Source organism: Mytilus galloprovincialis, chromosome 5 (genome assembly GCF_965363235.1).
Source record: "Mytilus galloprovincialis chromosome 5, xbMytGall1.hap1.1, whole genome shotgun sequence".
In the NCBI taxonomy this organism is placed as follows: domain Eukaryota; kingdom Metazoa; phylum Mollusca; class Bivalvia; order Mytilida; family Mytilidae; genus Mytilus; species Mytilus galloprovincialis.
Window position 1 is genome coordinate 51,207,628 of NC_134842.1, and position 22,391 is coordinate 51,230,018.

Below are 22,391 nucleotides of genomic sequence, written 5' to 3' on the forward strand. Positions count from 1 at the left end.
TTTAAAGAAAACAGATAACAATTTTGATAACCTAAGACAATTGATGTTATTAGAAGAGTTCAAACAATGTGTTCATTTAGACTTAAAAACACATTTAGACGACAAAACTGTTGGGACAATACATGATGCAGCTGTAATTTCAGATAATTATATCCTTTCACATAAAAGAAGTTTCAAGGGTCAAAATGTTAATTCTTCAAGTGGAAATTACAAAAATCAAAGCACTGAGCGTACTGATAGTAAGCCTGTTGCACAGAACAAGAGTCAGTCCAGTTATAATATGCCTAGTCCAAAATTTGATACTTTTGAGAAGAAGTCACTGATTTGTGCTTATTGTAAGAAAAATGGTCACCTGATGGCTGATTGTTTTAAACTCCAGAAGAAGAATGAGCGAGATAATAAGCCGAAGTCCAGTGCTTGTACGACACCTTATATTACCAGTACGTTGGAATGTCCTGCGAGTCAGGCTTTTAAGTCCAGTTTTTGTGATTACATGGAGGAATATAAACCCTTTATGTCTGATGGGTTTGTTTCTATTGTTGATGATACCACTCTTCAGCCTATTAACATTTTACGGGACACTGGAGCTTCTCAGTCTTTATTGTTAGAAGGTGTGTTGCTTTTGTCCGAGAAGACTTCTGTTGGTGCCTCTGTTTTGTTACAAGGTGTAGAGTTAGGTTGTATAGATGTTCCTCTCCATCGTATTTATCTGAAGTCAGATTTGATAACTGGACCAGTTATTGTGGGTGTTCATCCTAATCTCCCTGTTGAGGGTGTAACATTATTGCTAGGAAATGATCTAGCTAGGAACAAAGTGGTTGCTGAACCAATTGTTACCAGTGAACCGGTGGTGGATGTTAAATTACCTGAAGATGATGCTGAATTGTATCCAGCTTGTGTTGTCACTAGGGCGATGGCTAGAAAACAAGATGAGGATTTGCAAGAAAACCAGTTTGATTACATGGACCTTTCTGACACTTTCCTAGCCGACATTGAAGGTCCTGGTAGCTCAGAAAAGGCCCTAATAAGACCACCAAATGTTAACAAGAACGTAATTATGCCATGGCCAGACGTAAACAGCCATTCATTAAACAGAAAGAACCTTTTTGAAGAACAAAATAAAGACCCTGAGGTTCTTCAACTCCGCAAAAGGGCTCAACCACAGGAGGAAGCAGACAAAGTGACTGAATGCTATTTCCATCAAGACGGCTTTTTAATGAGGAAGTGGAGGCCTCCTGATGCTACCCCAGAGGAGGAATGGAGAGTGGTATACCAAGTGGTGGTGCCTAAAGTTTATAGGCAAGAAATTATTGGTCTTGCCCATGACACCCCCTTGGCTGGACACTTAGGTATGAGGAAGACTTGCCTTAAGATCTTGCAGCATTTCTACTGGCCAAGACTTAGAAATGATGTTGCAGAATACTGCAAATCATGTCATATATGCCAGGTTGTTGGTAAGCCTAACCAGAACATACCACCAGCACCACTTATGCCTATTCCAGCCTTTGACGAACCTTTCAGCAGAGTTCTAATTGACTGCGTTGGACCTTTACCAAAGACCAAAACTGGAAATGCGTATTTATTGACAATCATGTGTATATCCACACGCTTTCCTGAGGCTATTCCGCTAAGAAATATCAAGACACCTACTATTGTCAAAGCACTTATCAAATTTTTCACATTAGTAGGACTTCCTAAGTCTATACAGTCCGACCAGGGATCAAATTTCATGTCAGGTCTATTTCAGCAAGTCGTGTACCAGTTAGGGATTGCTCAGTATAGATCAAGTGCGTACCATCCAGAATCTCAAGGTGCCTTAGAACGTTTTCATCAAACATTGAAGAACATGATTAGAACTTTTTGTCTTCAGTTTGACAGAGACTGGGATGATGGAGTTCACTTTCTACTTTTTGCAGTCCGAGAGGCTGTTCAATAATCCTTTGGATTTAGTCCCTTTGAGTTGGTATTTGGCCATACTGTAAGGGGACCGTTAAAATTGATTAAGGAAAAGTGGCTTACTGAACATACTGACTTGAATCTTTTAGACTATGTATCTAGATTTAAAGAAAAATTGTATACTGCTTGTCAAATTGCTAAGAAAAACTTAAAAAATGTACAGAACAAGATGAAAATATGGTATGATAAAGATGCCAGGGATAGAGTTTTTGAGCCTGGTGATAAGGTACTTGTATTTTTGCCAGTCCCTGGACATCCTTTACAGACTAAATATTGTGGTCGTTATACAATAGAGAGTAAAATCAATGATTTGAATTATATTGTAAAAACTCCAGGTCGGCGCAAACAAAACAAAGTGTGTCATATTAATATGTTAAAACCATATTTTGAGCGTACTAATGAATGTGAGAGTAAACCAGTTGCCACTTTAGGCATGGTTAAATTTGAGAACAATCATGACAAACCAGATGTAATTGAACCACCTTTTAGTTCTAAAACTATGGAAGAGACAGTTAGATTGAAAAATTCAGAAATTTTGTCAAATTTAGACTCAAAACTTGCACATCTGTCTTTTGATCGTAGAGAAGAAATAAAAACTTTGGTATTTTCTTTTAAAAATCTTTTTCCAGATGTGCCAAACAAAACCACTGCTGTTTGTCATGATGTTGATGTAGGAGATGCTTCTCCAATTAAGCAACATCCTTATCGGCTTAATCCACTCAAACTTGAAGCTATGAGAAAAGAAATTAAATATATGCTTGACAATGATATTATTGAGCCGAGTAACAGTGAATGGAGCTCTCCTTGTCTCCTTGTGCCAAAACCAGATAAAACCTTTCGTTTCGTGACTGATTTCAGAAAAGTAAATTCAGTCTCAAAATCTGATTCCTATCCGATTCCAAGGATAGACGATTGTATTGACAACATTGGTCAAGCAAAATTTTTGAGCAAATTTGATTTGTTGAAAGGTTATTGGCAAGTTCCATTGACACAGAGAGCTCGTGAAATATCAGCTTTTGTTACACCAGATGGCTTATTTCAATATACTGTAATGCCATTTGGCATGAAAAGTGCACCAGCTACATTTCAAAGAATGATCAATAATGTTATAGAAGATTTAAGCTGTTGTTATGCTTATATTGATGATCTAATTGTATGTAGTGATAGCTGGGAACAGCATTTAACACATTTGTATGATATTTTTGATAGATTGTCACAATCAAATTTGACTATTAATCTTGGTAAAAGTGAATTTTGTCAGGCCACTGTTGATTATTTAGGGCATACAGTTGGCCAAGGTCAAGTGAAACCTATTATGGCTAAAGTGAAAGCCATTTCCAAATTTCCTCATCCTACAAATAGAAAACAGCTTATGAGATATTTAGGCATGATTGGATTTTACAGAAAATTTTGTCCAGATTTTGCTACTGTGGTTCAACCATTGACTCATCTTTTACGAAAAGATTCTAAATTTATCTGGAGTGAAAATTGTCAAAACGCTTTTGAAAATAGCAAATCACTTTTAATTAATAGTCCAGTTCTGATTACTCCAGACTTTGAAAAACAATTTAAACTTGCCGTTGATGCAAGCGATGTAGGAATTGGAGCTGTTTTATATCAAGAGACAGATGATAATGTTGAGAAACCTATATCATATTTTTCCAAGAAATTAGATAAACATCAGAAAAATTATTCAACTATTGAAAAAGAGTGTTTTGCAATGTTGTCAGCACTTCGACATTTTGATGTATATTTGAATCCCACTGTATATCCTATTCTTGTTTGTACTGATCATAATCCTCTCACCTTCATACATAAAATGAGAAACAAGAATCAGAGGTTGACTAGGTGGAGTTTATTGTTACAGGAATATGATGTAATTGTAAAACATATCAAGGGTAAAGATAATGTAATAGCAGATGCTTTATCTAGAGCTTATTAAAACCCTTTGTATATACTATGTATATTTGTTGATATTATTCATGATAAGTTTTTGTTACACTAAAACTTCTTTTAAGGGGGAGGTGTTATGATATTGTAAATATTGTATTTATTTATGTTGGCCTGATTTGTGTTGTGTGGCCTGATAGTTGTTTACAGAATAATCTTAGAACTGTGCAGTTTAGAAATCACTGGAACAATTACAGAATGATTGGAACTTTCCAGAATGATCCTAATAAAAGATGCGTTATATAAACTTCTACATTTTACTAGAAACTTCCGTTGTAACTTTCTAGGACGTTCCATTCTAAAGTGTTCTAGTATTTTCCGTGACAACTATATATATACATAGACACTAAAATTCTCACACTTAGACTTAGACATCGATAGACCTTAGTATTCACAGCATTTGGATTGACAATTTTATTCTACAAACAACATCATACTGGATTGTGACCTTAGTAGTGAACGTAATATTCAGATTGGATTCCGAAAGATTTCCGGATACAGAAAAAGATAAAAGATTGGACTCATATTTTGACAGTTAAGATAACAGTAATATTTGTGTTATACTTCTTGTAAACTTTTGTATAATAAATATTGTTAAATTTTATTATTGATTTGTGTCTTTTGTTGGCTACAATTTAAAGGTAATTTCTGGCCGTAACAGGGGTAAAATGTAGATTTTGGACTATAACTCTGAAACCAAAGCATTTAGAGCAAATCTGACAAGGGGTTTAATTATTTATCAAGTCAATATCTATCTGCCCTGAAATTTTCAGATGAATCAGACAACTGGTTGTTGGGTTGCTGCCCCCAGATTGGTAATCTTTAAAGAAATTTTGCAGTGTTTGGTTATTATCTTGAATACTGTTATAGATAGATAAACTGAAAACAGCAATAATGTTCAGCAAAGTAAGATCTACAAATAAGTCAACATGACCAAAATGGTCAGTTAACCCCTGAAGGAGTTATTGCTTTTTATAGTCAATTTTTACCAATTTTCATTAATTTGGTAAGTTTTTGTAAATTTTTACCAAATATTTTCCCCTGTATCTAAAGTGCTAAGTTTATTATAGATAGAGAAAATTGTAAGCAGCAAGAATTTTCAGTCTAGTAAGATCTACAAACACAATTTTGGCATGAATTCATCTGTGTCCTTCATTGACCAAGGTGAGCGACACAGGCTCTTAAGAGCCTCTAGTTTATGTATGTTGACTTCTTTGTAGATATTACTTCTGCTCAACACTTATGATTTTTTACAATTTTGTTCCATCATATATAGTTTAAGCAAATCAGTCAAGGGCATTTACTCCTATCAGGGTCAATTGAAATTTTACTCATTCATACAGTTATTTTTTTTCTATCATTTCAAGTTATCAAGATCAAAATTCAAAAACTGTGAAAAAATGGAAATTAGAGACCCTAAAGAGCCTGTGTCGACAACATTGGTCTATGTGCATATTCAACAAAGGATATCCTCCAACACTATAGATGACAATATAATTCATGAGTCATCCTTAGAGTATCAAATCTGAGAAGCTTACATGTAGTTATTGTCCTTGTAATGAAGGTTTTACTAGTATACCATTTTTTGAATGTAAACTTTAAACTAAAAGAGCTAGGTTAACAGATAGAGAAAGTGTATGAGGTCTCAGAATAATCACCAAATCTGTTTAGAGTTACCACCCCTGAACTATCTATTTTGACTGATTTTGCAAATTTTGGGTAGTTATCTTGAATATAAGGTTAAAAATAATCAACACAAGTTCTATCTACCCTGAAAATTTCAGAAAAATATGTGAACCTGTTTAGAAATTATTAAATATCATTTATTTTTACAATTTTTAAAAACAGGTTTTTGTTGTTATTTTGAATATTTAAGGAGCTAGGCTTGAAGTGACATCTACAACTAGAGGCTCTAAAGAGCCTGTGTCGCTCACCTTGGTCTTTGTGAATATTAAACAATGGACACAGATGGATTCATGACAAAATTGTGTTTTGGTGATGGTGATGTGTTTGTAGATCTTACTTTACTAAACATTCTTGCTGCTTACAATTATCTCTATCTATAAGAGTACTTTCTGTGGAAAATGTTATTGAAAATCTTCAAATTTTAAGAAAATTGTTAAAAATTTACTATGAAGGGCCATAACTCCTTAGGGGGTCAATCGACTATTTTGGTCATAGTGACTTATTTTTAGTTCTTACTTTGCTGTTCATTATTGCTGTTTACAGTTTATCTCTATCTATAATAATATTCAAGATAACAAAAAAAAACAGCAAAATTTCCTCAAAATTACCAATTCAGGGGCAGCAACCTAACAACCGATTATCCGATTCATCTGAAAATTTCAGGGCAGATAGATCGTGACCTGATCAACAATTTTACTTCCTGTCAGATTTGCTCTTAATGCTTTGGTTTTTGAGTTATAAGCCAAAAACTGCATTTTACCCCCATGTTCTATTTTTAGCCATGGCCGCCATCTTGGTTTGTTGGCCGAGTTACCCGACACATTTTTTTAACTAGATACCCCAATGATGATTATGGCTAAGTGTGGTTAAATTTGGCCCAGTAGTTTCAGAGGAGAAGATTTTTCTAAAAGATTACTAAGATTTACGAAAAATGGTTAAAAATTGACTATAAAGGACAATAACTCCTAAAGTGGTCAACTGACCATTTTGGTCATGTTGACTTATTTGTAGATCTTACTTTGCTGAACATTATTGCTGTTTACAGTTTATCTCTATCTATAATAATATTCAAGATAATAACCAAAAACAGCAAAATTTCCTTAAAATTATCAATTCAGGGGCAGCAACCCAACAACGGGTTGTTCGATTCATCTGAAAATTTCAGGGCAGATAGATCTTGACCTGATGAAAATTTTTATCCATGTCAGATTTGCTCTAAATTCTTTGGTTTTTGAGTTATAAGCCAAAAACTGCATTTTACCCCCTATGTTCTATTTTTAGCCATGGCGGCCATCTTGGTTGGTTGGCCGGGTCACACCACACATTTTTTAAACTAGATACCCCAATGATGATTGTGGCCAAGTTTGGATTAATTTGTCCCAGTAGTTTCAGAGGAGAAGATTTTTGTAAAGGATAACTAAGATTTACTAAAAATGGTAAAAAATGGACTAAAAGGGCAATAACTCCTAAAGGGGTCAACTGACCATTTCGGTCACGTTGACTTATTTGTAAATCTTACTTTGCTGAACATTATTGCTGTTTACAGTTTATCTCTATCTATAATAATATTCAAGATAATAACCAAAAACAGCAAAATTTCCTTAAAATTATCAATTCAGGGGCAGCAACCCAACAACAGGTTGTCCGATTCATCTGAAAATTTCAGGGCAGATAGATCTTGACCTGATAAACAATTTTACCCCATGTCAGATTTGCTCTAAATGCTTTTGTTTTTGAGTTATAAGCCAAAAACTGCATTTTACCCCTATGTTCTATTTTTAGCCATGGCGGCCATCTTGGTTGGTTGGCCGGGTCACGCCACACATTTTTTAAACTAGATACCCCAATGATGATTGTGGCCAAGTTTGGTTTAATTTGGCCCAGTAGTTTCAGAGGAGAAGATTTTTGTAAAAGTTAACGACGACGGACGACGACGACGACGACGGACGCCGGACGCCGGACGCAAAGTGATGGGAAAAGCTCACTTGGCCCTTCGGGCCAGGTGAGCTAAAAATGATAAAATTTACTCTGAAAATTTCAAACTGTATATCCAGTTTCTGGTATTGCCCTTGAAATGTTGATTCTAATTCTTGTTAATGTAGCTTTTAACTCTTATCTCAACAAGACCAATGCAGTGTCTTGATCTGCATTCGTGAAAAATAAAACTATAGTCTTAGTCTTAGATACATGATTTTTATAACTTGTTATTGAATCGCTCTCAGATCTGCCCTTTGCATCATTTCTGTTGTTAGGGATGAGGGATAGATATATACCCTGCCTTGTCCTTTGTCTGTGTTTTCGTTTGATGTGTGAAGTCTTTTTCACTGAATTTTATAGTTTGTTCTTATGTTGTGCTGTTACACCGCTGTCCAAGGTTAGGGGGATGGTTCAGCACTCAATCAGTTTTACCCCACCACATTCTTTATGTCAAAGTATAGTTCAGTGGTTGTCCTTGGTTCATGTCCGTCATATTTGTTTTTCAGAAAAAAATTAGGCCATTACTTTTTTAATTGAATTTATTCATATTTTTATGTCATGTCTTTTTATAGCCAACAATACAGTAAGAGTTTTTCTCATTGTTGAAGGCTCTATTGTTGCCTTAAATTGCTTACATCCACTTCTTTTGAACTTTGTTGGTCTCATTGGCAATTATTACCACATACATCTCCTTATTTTTATATAGACAAATTTTAAGTAGCTTCACAGCAGATTAAAATAAATGGGGAATGTGTCCATGGGACACAAATGATCCCCCCCCTTTTGCATATCATTTAAAGTTATAAAGGGACAAAGGGACATAAGTGAAGAACGGTAAAAGTGATGCTTCATTTGTAAAGGGGAGGGGATGAATAAAAAAACTTATACACTACAACTTAACATAATCAAGAGCAGATAAGGCTCAGATGAGAGACACTGACTCAGTTGAGCCTCTGGTTCACATTGCCAATGTCAATCTCAGAGGAAATTTAAGGCAAATTTATAACCAAAAGAGGCTTCTGTTCAAACTGATCTAAAAACAAAATGACAACAAACACTTTAAATAATTTATACATTTATTACAATAATTACTATGAAGTGGTCTTTTAATTTAACTTAAGCTGCCAAAGTTTTATATTATTTTGAAGGATCAACCCTGGTTATTTAATATAAAATTTATAATTTATATAAAAACATGCAAAGTGATATTAGTGAAATGAATTAATTACATATCAAAATGTTAATCTGATACTACTGTGAATTCATTTATTTTCGTGTGTATTAATTTCATTGGATTGAGGAAAACTTTTGTTTTTGTGCATTTCCAATCACTGCATACACAGTTGTTGAACATTTTAATTGTCGTGGTCCACCTCTTCACATGAAACTCACAAAAATTGGTATCCCACTAATAATACTGAATCTACACTATAACCATCAATTTGTAAAACAAAAGATGACAAATATGTTTTTGACAAGCAAAACCCCTTAAATGGGAAACTGGTTCCTTGAATGTTTTTTTAAAAGAATGAACAGCTAAACTTTAAACTGAAGTTTTCCAACTCAATACATTAAGTTTTGCAGAAATGTAAAGTTTAATCGTATTTTTTTCACTAAATTACATGGAACTTTCAAATTTCTTCCCTTATAAATAAATTTGCACATAAGCTGACAAACATAATGCTATATATAAAATGAAACTTGCAGATCACAATATCACATGTATTGCCAGGGGCTAATCTATACTTAGTACGATGAAGAACAACAAAAAAATATCACTGTTTTACCCTTGAAAGTAAAATAGAAATATAAAAGTAATGCAATAATACTATGGAAGTTGTATTGCAGATTAAAATTTGTTTGTGGAGTACTTATTTTCTTGGATATTGAAGGTAATTTCTCAGAAAAGGTTGAAAAAAATAATTTAAGAATTACCAAAGCAATGATTCAAAACATGAGACATGTTACCTTCCTGTGAAAAATAACAAAGTGATCAAAACACCTTTTCCCCTCTTACTGCTTAATGATAACAAAATTATGATGATTTTTTATGCTTCAACATCCAGTGGCAAATATTACATGCATTTCAGGATGAAAACATGTTAATTTGGCAATAAGATAAAGCCAGCTTTGTACTAGAATGATATACTGAGTCATATTTATCAGATGCTAAATCATAACATTTATGACTTGATATAACCATGCAGAAAATAATATTTATGACTTGATATCACAATGTATGAAATAACACTGATGACTTATATTCTTGTAGAATAAAATTATTGACTTGATATCTCCATGTATAATAAAACATTTAAGACTTGATATTACAATGTACGAAATAATATTCTGTGTAGAAAATAACATTTTTGACTTGAAATCTCCATTGAAAAAGCATTTTTGACTTGACATCACCATGTACAATAAAACATTTATGACTTGATCAAGGATCCGGAAATTTTTTCACCTAATTTCGGTCATTTGGGGATAACTTAAAAGTTGGTGCCCTTTTAAACAAAGATTGTGTGTATGCTCATACATGTACAGTCATACGCGTATCATCAACGAACTTGTTTAACTGTTGCATCGCATTTACTTCAGAAATTTCCCTACCATGTTTCTTAAAATCGATCTTGAGCAATAAAAGAAAGGCACCAGTTTAAAAATGAAATGATTTTAATGACTCAAAACGATAAACTTCTCAAACTTCGCTTACGTTTCTTTCGATTTGAAGACAAAATTATAACCGGATGTTTTACGACAATAGTAAAACGACCAATTCCGGAGTCATTTCCGGGATTAGTTTTGTTTATCAAATTCACAGGAAATCGTCGGCTTTTTAACTGTTTTACCTTTAATAGTGTTTGAATATTAATTATAATAGTTGGACTTGTTTAATTTAGCATGAATACATTTTTAATTTACGATTTAGTGTCTAATTTGCGGAAGAGAATTTCAAGCATGCGTATTAGTAAACAAAGCACGTGTGTTTGTAGTGAAACAATATTTTGTTCTACGTAAATTAATTTAATTTTAATTTAATTTTAAATCAGAATTGACAATTGTCTAAGCTGAGAAAAGTAATTAAATAATGCAGACAGTTGTTATGAACTTTTAATTTCTTTAAACTATTTATAGTTCTGAGCTCGTGATCAATAAAAAAAATTAATTAAAAACACAGGTAAAGAGATTAGCGATCATTAGCCAATATTTCCCAGGGGCATTACTATAGTTATTAGGAGGGTCCTCAGGATTATAACACTTTACTGGAGTGGCAGTTTTATTACAGGAAAAGGATAACAACAAAAAATAAGTTCAAAATGGCGATTTAGACAATGTTAGAAACTCGATCTCAACGAAATGACATTGAATGACCGAAATTATTTCTGTAAAAAAATAAAATTTGTCCTAAATCCCAATTACTCATTAGGACAAACTACTTTCAGTTTAGGTCAAGACTGGCATATATGACCGTTTCCGGACCCTTGGACTTGATATATTTATGTAGAAAATAATATTTAATTTATAACTTGATATCTCCATGTAGAAAATCATATTCATAACTTGATATGATTATGTAGGAAATATCACTTTTTGACTTGATATTACCATGTAGAAATAACTTTTATAACTTGATATGATCATGTTAAAAATATTGACTTGATATATTTTTCTTTAAAAATGGGTAATTTTTCGCCCTAATAAATGTATAAAAATTATTCCTACTCAATATATTTACAAAAAAATCAATTGTAGAACTGACCAAGTGAATTCTTCTGTTCAAATACAAACAGATATTTGGGAAAAACAAAACAAAACTCACTACATTATGCTTTGTAGAATATAACATTTCAAAAACACAAAAAATTTTTAGTACTATCTGAGATAACCTATTGAACAATTCAGATCTAAATAAATATTCAAAATCTAACATAAAATTAAAATAATCTCAACTTTTTATATAATTAAAGTCTCTATATCAAAACAGGTCCAGGAACAGCCATTATCTAAAATATACAGTGGCACCTGTCTTTAAAGACATCTACATAGAGATTTGACCCCATCTAAAAATAACACTTGACCCTATAAAAATTAAATAACTTATAATTTTCAACATATACATAGAAAATATATGGTTCACAAAGGCTAAGATTGCCCTAACTTATAGAATGTCTACTGTATGCAAACCTGCCATAAAATACATTATATATGACAATTACAAAAGTAATGGCTGTGTAGAAGAAACCTCCAATGCCGAAACTTCAGGATATCAAAGCTGATAAAAACATGCTTAATTTTGCACACCTTGTCTGCCCTTTTTTAAATATTCTAATTATAATATAAAAAATTTGCACTTGCACATAATTAATCATATTTTCATTTAAACTCTTGTTTTTCTTTTTTCACATGATAGATGGTTATACATACAAAAGCAAATAAACATTAACTAGCTAATAAATATAGGAAAATGTGGTATGAGTACCATGAGACAACTCTCCATCCAAATAACAATTTATAAAAGTAAACCGTTATAGGTCAAGGTACAGTCTTTAACACGTAGCCTTGGCTCACACCGAAATATGAATTCTGTACTGTCCAGTAGTTTCTTCATAAACAAAGACAGTTGATTAAAATTACAAAATGCTACTGACCAGCAGTGACCAATAGGTTTACTTGATTTTTTCAAAATTACAAATGGTTTAAAGCAACCAATGAAAATTATCTGAATAAAGATTAAATCTAACGAAATATGAAATGATATTATAGTCTTGTTTCTAAAAATAGAAATAAAGTTAAAATTTAGGTTAAAATCCCCAAAATTGGTTTATGAGAGAAAATAGGAGACTCCATGGGTATTTTGATAAACAAAGGTTGGGCATCATGATATCTCAAAAGCTACAAAATTTACTACAGAAATCTTATGTTAAATCCAATTTAAGCAATAGCCCATAATGAAATAAATGTCTGATTATGTAAATTGTAAAATAATTTCAAGACCTTTAAACACTTGCCTGCTTGAAAAACTTCTGGAAAATCCTTATTTTTCCTCACAGCTTCAAAAATGTATACATTCTTAAATAAGTTCTCTTTTCAAATTTCTACTTAGAATAAAATTTATAAAAAAAGTTAAATGATTTCTAAATACAATCTTTTTTCTTGCCTACAATATGTATAGTTTAAAGGCAGTTCTCTTTTTTAAATTCCTACTACATGTATAGAATAAATCTCTGTCAAAAAATTGTCATATGAATTTTAAATACACATGACCTTAGCCAGTAGGTCAAACAATACTCTGCACAATCATATAGGAGTATTTATATCATGTTTCTCCATGCCATCTACATCCCCTTTATATGTGTACTTGTCGGTGACACCATTCTGTACGGGAACATCTCCATTTGAATGTAGTGGTGGGTATTGTCCATCGCTGTCGTCTGGTAAAGTTGATTTCAACGAGCTTTTCAACTTCTGTAAAAAATCAATAATGAAAATCAGAAAAAGAATATCTAGTATGGTACAAGTTATTTAAATTCTATGCTGGATTAGACTTTTTATATGAATAAATAGAGACATGGGCTTCACATCAATGAGTCATCAACCCAACAAAACAAATAAAGGAAACCAGTGTTTTATTTAATACCTTGACTGGCTGGTGAGCCGTTGCAAGACCAGTTGGGTGCTCAAAAGCATAATTTAATTTTTTGTTGCAAGTTGGAGAGGAGGGCCGCCATTTTGGTTTTGATATGTTGTTTTCGTATGTTGACTATTTTGGTTTGGTGTACTGCCTTCACAAAAAAAAATTTGTTATGTTACAATATTGTTTCTAAAGAAGCATTTAAATTTCAATACATTTAAATAACCATGCAAAGTTAATTCCTGTTAATGATATTTTCTATAGATTTAATTTTTCATAGGTGATACATGCTGGGGCATAAACATTCTTGCACTGTATAGTTCTATTCTGTTTTAAACTTGACATACCGCCAATAAGGTGTCTCCTTTAGCATAATAGATGGAGTGCACCATACCAGCAGGTACACATATGATAGACATGATAGCTAATGACCACCCAAGTGCAGCAGCCCAGGGAGGATACTCGTAACCGTCCATCTTAAAAGGTTGGTACTGGATCATACTGAACAACCATATACCCTAGCAAATATAAAATTAGTAATATGAGCATCAAATATATAAATCAACTTGTATATATTCCAAAAGACTCAGATTTCTGGTAACATTACCTTGTAAAATAAATTTATAACATATTGAACTACTGATACCATTTTTTGGGAAAAGTGTCAACTCATCAGCTTTTGTAGTATATCATTTTTTGTGGATTTTAAGTAAAGTTGAATCATCAATATAAATGTTGAACAAAATAAAAACAGTTCTATAGACATGTATGCAGTCTTTGAAATGAATTTTCAACAAAAATACAATTTTTCCTCAATCGAAGAAAATTATACTCTCGACAAATATATGAATGGCTGTCAGTATACTTACAAATATAAAGATAGGCGAGATGAAGTACCAACATACAATGAAGAAAATATTTGGTTGTTTGCCATTCATTTCTTCTACATTTCTAGCAAGACGTCTAGCTCCTAAATAATTAATAACATTCATGAAACGCACATATACCCCTAATTCTGAAGAGTTAACAAGAATTGTTTGCTTTAACTTATATTAATATTATAATAATAGAGATTTGTTTCCCCTGGTAATATATGATAATCATATCTTGTTATGCCAATCAAAATAAATTCTCTAGTTCTTGCATAACTTTTTTAAAAATAAATTATACATTTAACAGTAAATATTTAATTCATAAATCTGTGGTTTTTACACAGCTAGGGATCAAACCAATGACATTAAACACTTAAGCCAGCCGAGCTTAATCAATTACCAGAGAAAGTATAAAAAGTCTGTATACTTACCATAGAACCAAGTAATAGCTATAACTTCAAAGAAAGCCAGATACATCAACGACACAGCGGCAGCGTAATGGTCTATCAATGAGAAGAAATAGATACCTCCCTGTAAATAGACAAATTCTGTTAACAAAACATATTGTCCAAGGCATTTAATTGTTTAATTACAGATAACATCACATCACTTTGCAATGAAATTAGGTTTAATCCATCATTTACTCTACAAAATTCCTAGACCAAGTCATGATTATCACAGATTTTTCCATTTGTTTCAGAGGTTAAGGATGTTCACTACTCCATTTCAAAATAACAAGCTTTTTAAAAGACTTCTATAAAATGATAGCATGTAAAAAAAGAAACTAAAAAAGCAGAAAAAAATAAAGGGTCTGTGTGCTTGTTTTCGAGATATAAGCTGTTGAAAATTTGGCGGGAAATGATTCTCTCTAATTTTTCATACATTTAACATTGACACCTTTTTCCTTTCAAAAACATTGAAAAAATAACAAGGATTTTATATGATTTTTAAATATGGCTGTTTAAACTATATGTAATAAAATTATGAAAAGAAAAGTAGGGGTTAACGGGCAAATTTTTTTAATTGGAATATATAGATAAAACCAGAGGATTCCGAATATCTGGCAAAAAATCAAGAACAAGAGGAGCAAACATCCTTAATGAGGTCTAACGGTTAATTTTGGCATTTTTTACGGACATCCTTTGATGAATTTACCATGGTATTGTGTATTTTTTGGGAATTCCTTTTCCCCTAACAATTTCTATATACAACTATTTTCATGTAGATTCCTTTAGACCTTAGAATACCAGAATATACAGTGGCGGATCCAGAGGGGGGGTTCCGGGGGTCCGCACCCCCCTTTATTTTGGCCGATCAATGCATTTGAATCGGGACATATGTTTGCACCCCCCCCTGCACCCCCCCTTTGCCCTGGGCTAGCACCCCCCCTTTCGAAAATTCCTGCATCCGCCACTGATATATATATCAACAACAAAATGTATGTGCAATATGCAAATGTAGTGTTCTTCTTCATGGCAGTATAAGAAGATCCTAAAAGAAGGTTGTGAGGTTAAACAAAACTCTTTTTCTGACCGCAGAATTACTTTGAACAATCATATTTAAATTTTGTAAAAGAAGGCTGAATTTCACTCTTCTAATTTATATACTTTGGTCATTACGTTCCCCCCTTTTTCTGGTCTAAAAAATCAATGGGTTTCACATTTATGAATTTTACGTGTTCAGGAAGAAGGTATATTTAGAAAAGTGCTTTCAAGGGACTGAATTATAAAGTTTGTTAAGTATTGTCTTCTGTTGCTAATTACATTTGTGATATTATTGTGTAACAGTTGTGGAATCCTTATACTGTAAATTCAGAAATTATTGCGAGGTTTTTATTATTGCGAATAATGCGACAGAGTTGTAAACGCAATAATTAAAACTCGCATTTTGTAATATTTTACCTGAATTAAGCATGACTTTTCTAAAAATCTTAAAAATTAAAATCGCATCCAAGTTTAAAATGACAAAATCGCAATAATAAATGCACGCAATAATTTCTGAATTTACAGTATTGTTTATTATAAATGATTTGAGCCAGTATATGTATGAAAAAAAAAGTCAGATGGAAGCTTGATAATATTATTTCATAATGATAAAATATTCATATTCTCAAACATTATTGTAAATGCAATCAGTTTTCAGTCTATAATATTTTCATCCAAATATATGAAAGTTTCAATAGTGCAGATTTTAAGATGCAAAAAATTAACCAGAAGAAGGCAAATCGTCCACTGAGTTGTCTTGGAACAAATCAACATGAATTTCAAGACAAAAGAATCAAACATTTTAAATAAAATCACTACGATAACAGTGTAGTGGAAACTGAAAATCAAACATTTGAAATGAAGTTAGCACTATAAATAGATACATAAGAAGTTGTTTCAACTACAACTTTGTACAAAGGAAGATAACTCTAATTTTAAATAATACCTAAAAATGGCATAATTGATATTTTTAGGACATATTATATGCATAATTTATGTAATTTTGATTGATTATAAAAATACAAATCACTTGGTAAATAGAGTATCTGAGTATATATTTCATTGATATATTTCTTGAAATTTTCATATAAGTAGGATGTATTTTTTGTACATAAAAGTAATGAAAAATCTCAAAATCAAGCCAGTCACATAACAGTCTTTTTGCATGAATAACCAAATGAATATCAAACATCCTGCATTACCTGAGTAACATTAGGTAGTCCACACAGGAATGATACAGAACAGACAATGATGACTAGAAATTCTTTACGCTTCAGATATTTCTTCACATAATATCCAAAATGGTCATAAATTGTTGTTACTATCACTTCTGTTGAACAAAACTACAAAAGAATTTATAAAATATTTAAGGAACTATAGTGTTTACATGAGATATTTGTTTACTTTCTGCTCAGTATGCCATCGGCATGTAGGGCAGCACAGGGGTTTCATTATCTTTCACGTTGACCGGTACATTCCTATTTGTAGGTGGTACTTTTCAATGTATTAAATGAACATCTTATATAAAAATTCCTGAATTCAGGCGGTACTTATCAGTAGCATAGGAGGGTAAAAGTACCAGGTACCACCTCCTAATGAATGGCCTGGGCAGCAACAAAAGTTCTCTATTTCTGTCTGTCTTTGGCCATCTTTTCTACTGTTCCCATTGTTTTGTTCATGGTCTTCAGTTCTCCTTCTACAGTACGTCTCCAGGTGTTTTTCGGTCTTCCTCGCTTACGCCTTCCTTCTGGAGTCCAATGTAATGCTGTTCTAGTGATGGAATTACTATCTATTCTAATCACTTGCCCAATCCATTTCCAACGCCTTCTCACTAATATTGTACCCATGCTATCTTGCTGACACTGGTTTAGATGATTTCATTAGATATTTTGTTTGGCCAGAAAATACACCGGATTCTCCTTAAGCTTTTGGTATGGAAAACTGACAGTTTGTTAAGATCGACTTCTGTCATCCTCCAGCATTCTGATCCGTATAACAGAGTAGATAGTACACAACTCTGGTACAGTTTTAGTTTGGTCTTCTTACTGTACTGTGATGATTTCCATACATTGTTAAGTGATCTAAATATATTCCTAGCTTTGTTCAATCTATTCATGATGTCATTTCCTGCACCTCCATCGTTTCTTATTGTACTTCCTAGGTATGTAAATGTTTCTGTGATGGGGAGATCTTTTCCATCTACTAGGATAGGAGTTGGGTTATTGATGTTTAGGGTCATGACTTCAGTTTTGGTTTGGCTGATATTTGTTTGGTTGAAGTTTAATTTGTCAATAAATCTTAACCATCTTGGTTATATCTGATATTTTATTTTAGAGAAAATTAAACATGGAAAATTAAAGACTTTTGTTAACATAAATAATAATAATATACTATTAATCTCAAATATCGAATTGTTCCCCAAAGGTTTAAATTGTTGAACAATCAAAATAATCTGTTTAAATCAACAGAAAACATATAAAAAGTCGTTAAATACTATGATATGTTATCAATGAATAAGAATAAGTAGTAAACTTAAATGAGCCAGCAAAATATGCAATTACATCTCCTTACCTGGCTGTCAATTCCTAGTAAAATCAGCATGAAGAAGAAAGCAAAAGCAAACACAGGTGATCCTGGCATGGTACTGAAGGCCTCTGGGTATATGATAAAGACCAATCCAGGACCTGTAAATAATATATTTTGATTTAAAAGTGTGTCTTCAATGATCTGCAAATTCTCAAAAATAAAGTGTTTATTAATACAAAATATATGTCACAAATAATAGAAACCCTATCTTTAACAAATAAAATTTCATGATTGTTATTTTTTTCATGTTTTTTGTGGCAACTAATGTAGATCTAACCTGAAAAAATTTCCACAGAGTTGTCTCTTTTTTAAAAATATCATATATATTTATACAGAATAGGATGACTGGAATCAAATGCAACAGTTTATATACTTATTGACTGGGTATGAGTGGAATAGTAATTTTATTATCCCCCGAGGTGCAACTATTGACCTGAGGCGTAGCCAAAGGCAAAGTTGCAATCGAACTGACCATAAACTTACTTCTGTAAATTCAGAAATTATTGCGTGAATCTATTATTGCAATTTTGTCATTTTAGACTAAAATGCAATTTTAATTTTTGCGATATTTTGAAAATTCCTGTTCAATTCATATTAAAAGATTCAAAATGCAAGTTTATATTATTGCAGTTATAACCCTGTCGCACTTTTAGCAATAATAAAAACATCGTAATAATTTATGAATTTAGTGTATTCCACAGAAACTATTGATCTGTCAAAAAGTTCAATGCTTGCAATCTGAAAAATTTGAAAAATAATGTGTACTTATTTTATAAAGAAAATGAAAACTGATGTATAATAAATAACCCTGTGTTCTATAACACTTGCCTTGGCTGATAACATCTTCTACTTCTTTACCCTGATTATGGGCCAGGAATCCCAATGTGGCAAAAATGGCAAATCCGGCCAAAATACAAGTCACAGCATCAACTGCTGCTATAGTCAACACGTCCCTGAAAAGAATCAAAACAAAAAACTGACAATGCATTTTATATAATTATTTATTTGTAAAATCATGCATAAATTTCTTTAAAAAAAAATCATATACTATAAAGTGGTTTATGTTTTATTGAAGGTTAAATTTCCCAAATTTCAAAAGCTGAACCTATTCGCATGGTTTTATTTTCTTTAACAATAAAAGCAGGAATTTTATAAATTTGATACCAGTAGTTGCATATTCTTTTGAAGAGAAAAATGATGAAACTCATTGACACAACAGTCAAATTACATTATTCAACATAACGAAGTGGCATTACAAACACATAACAGACCATGCCTATAACCAGAAACCCCTCCTACTCCCCTTCTGAAATTAACAAAATACTATCAAAATCAAGTACCAATAGTTAAAGTAAGAACTATTCTGTTTACCATACTTGGTATAAATCAATGATTCAAGAAATTTTTGTCAAGGTGAACCACATTGAAAAGACAGATTATTATTCAAAATTAAAAACATAGTAGACCTAATGCAGTACTTGACAAACTGACCTAAGCTATAATTTTTGTTTACACCATTAATAAAACATGGTTAAGGTCAGGTAACCCTTTAATTTGAAAGTGTACAGCTTACAGTTATTCTATAGACCCCATATATTTTACGAGTACTACTCATGGTAACAGAAAATAGCATGGCTTATCAAGAGAACTTAATGTTGGCTTAAAGGTAAGTCACTGAACCATCAAAAATAGGTCAATAGCAACACACTATATATCATATCTATCTACAAAATTTGGTTTATAATGCACTTCTTATATCTGAAATATTCAAAAGGCTTTTACAAATAGTAATTACTGCCATCCAATACACATCAACAATGTCTGAACCATTGAAATAGGTCAAGAGCAACAAACTTCAGGAAAGACAAACAACCCACAAAACACAGCATAGAAAAAGTAAAGACCCTCATATGACTGCTTATAATCATGCATGATAAAAGTCCATTGTGAGTAATTCTTCCAAAAAATCCTTTATCACCAAGAGTCTCATATTCTATCAAATGAAATTTGTGAAATCTACAGAAACAATACTAAAAAAGGGACGAAAGATACCAAAGGGACAGTCAAACTCACAAATCTAAAACAAACTGACGCCATGGCTAAAAATGAAAAAGACAAACAAACAACAGCACACATGACACAACACCGAAAACCGAAGAATAAACAACATGAACCCTACCAAAAAAACTAGGGGTGATCTCAGGTGCTCCGGAAGGGCAAGCAGACCCCGCTCCACCTGCGGCACCCGTCGTGTTACCCCTGTGACAACAAACCCGGTAAATAGTCAAACCTGGTAGGTCATGGACAGGACCTTTTCAGTATTGCCTAATATTCTGCTTAAAACAAAGATGCATGTATATTACTATTACAGCAGGTCTTACTACTTCTTCTTAAACACCGAAAAGTCAATAAGGATAAATAGAACGTTCAAGTCACAGGAGCATCACTGACAGGGCTAGACATCACTGATTGTGTGCTAGCTGGCATAACTGAGATGAATAGTGTGACTAGACAAAGATGATGCCAAAAAATGCATGCATGAAAAGAGAACTACTTTTTGTGATGTTCTAAAGATTCCAAGAGACACCATGTTCCATACGTGGGACAGACTGACAAGTGTACTTAACAAATGCCGCCTACATTTCGTCACAGCGGCATAAAATTTAAATTTGTTATGTGTCTAAGTACATAAGTCCTTATGTTAAAACTAACCAATTTAATTGCAAGGTCTGATAAGTAACAAATCTTCGTCTAGCCTCCCACATAGTTAGTCACAAGCAATACAACTATATTATTGATAAGTCTATACATTCTTTTTCGTGACATTTTTAAACTTAATGCACTTCAAAGCGTAAGAACTGTTAATAATTTTAGCTTTTAATTTCCCACTTGAATAATATATATTACATATTAATTGTGTAAAAACATTAAACATTGCTCAAATGGCATAAGGCTTACAAAAGACTTAAATAATTCTATCAAATTAAAAAAAAAAAAAAAAAAAAAAAAAACAACCTTCACCGAATTTTATAACTTTGCTTCAGTGAACAAAAATTTAACTCCCACATGTTCATGGACAGTAAAACTCAGTTATGCACTTACAGTTTAAAAGCATACCTTAACGCAGTTGTGAAAATTGACTGTCAAGATAGAATTAGTTTATTCTTTTAATAATCTTATTCGATCAATGGTCCCGCATCTCTTCACCAAAAAACCCCTTATCTTTCTTGATGATCATGTCTTCGTCCATGATTTTGATTTTGAGTTGAATAATCTTTTTGGGGATTTTTTTTTAAATGCAATGAATTTTGTGCTATCCATATTCATTGGTTATTTAAAATTTATAAAAAGTCATAACTTCTTCTTTATAATGTTCAAGTCTAGTTTTAATTTAAAGCACATGTAGGCGGACAATTTTTTTTTACAGAGATCAAAAAGTGCAATTGAATTGTCTATCTACCTACACAAAACGTGAAATTTTGTTTGTTTTTTATTGATAAGAAATTTTTAGTTATATAATCTCCAATTTGAATTTATATGCTCCAAAACATGCAATTATTAAAAAAAGTTCTTTCATCCCTCACACAAATGACAAAGGCTCTTTAATTTTCTTCTTGACTACTTACACAACTGAATTTTTAATCTTTATTTTTTTTACAGAAATGCTATATATAACTGCCAAAAAGAAACTTGTTAGCATAAATGTCAACCATAAAGCAACTTAATTTTTATTTTAGCTGTTCTATATCATTCTGACTTTAATATTCATTCTTTGAGGAGTAATAAAAAGAAGAATCTGTAACCAAACCTGAAGTAAAATAAATTCTTTGAACCAGCATTTTTTTTAAACTATTCAAATCTATGCAAAAGTGGTCAAAATGCTCCCAAAACAGGCCTGGCTATGATGAAAATTTTGAGTACTAAGAAAAGTTTTACGACCAAGACCCCTGATGTTCACTCTTTACTAAATAACTAACAGGGCCCTGCTGGAGAATGAAGCCTACTATGAAGTTGAAGTACAATATCAACCCTAGAAAATAAAGAAAAATTATATTTAATTTAACAGAGGATGTTTAATAGCAGACAGTGACTGACACACAAAAAAAGAAATACACTGAATATGAAGGAAGAATTACACAATGGAATTTAAAATAACAAAAACTTCTATGAAGGTTTCATTAAAAATTATAACAAATGGTAAAAAAAAAAGAGTGGGTGAAGAGAGATGATAGAAGTTACAAAAGA

At 32.2% G+C, this 22,391-nt stretch overlaps 1 protein-coding gene across 1 annotated transcript in view; it reads right to left on the reverse strand.

The window, feature by feature from the left end:
• Positions 1-11,054: 11,054 nt before the first annotated feature.
• The window catches only part of LOC143075993 (sodium- and chloride-dependent GABA transporter ine-like), a 43,860-nt gene continuing 32,523 nt past the window's right edge, over positions 11,055-22,391 (reverse strand). The window contains exons 8-14 of the mRNA XM_076251605.1: positions 18,975-19,099; positions 18,132-18,244; positions 16,763-16,903; positions 14,508-14,607; positions 14,074-14,174; positions 13,552-13,722; positions 11,055-13,038 (exon numbers count right to left, since the gene is read on the reverse strand). Coding sequence (XP_076107720.1) covers positions 12,871-13,038; positions 13,552-13,722; positions 14,074-14,174; positions 14,508-14,607; positions 16,763-16,903; positions 18,132-18,244; positions 18,975-19,099 — 919 coding nt within the window. The 3' untranslated portion in view covers positions 11,055-12,870. The remainder of the gene's footprint in view (positions 13,039-13,551; positions 13,723-14,073; positions 14,175-14,507; positions 14,608-16,762; positions 16,904-18,131; positions 18,245-18,974; positions 19,100-22,391) is intronic.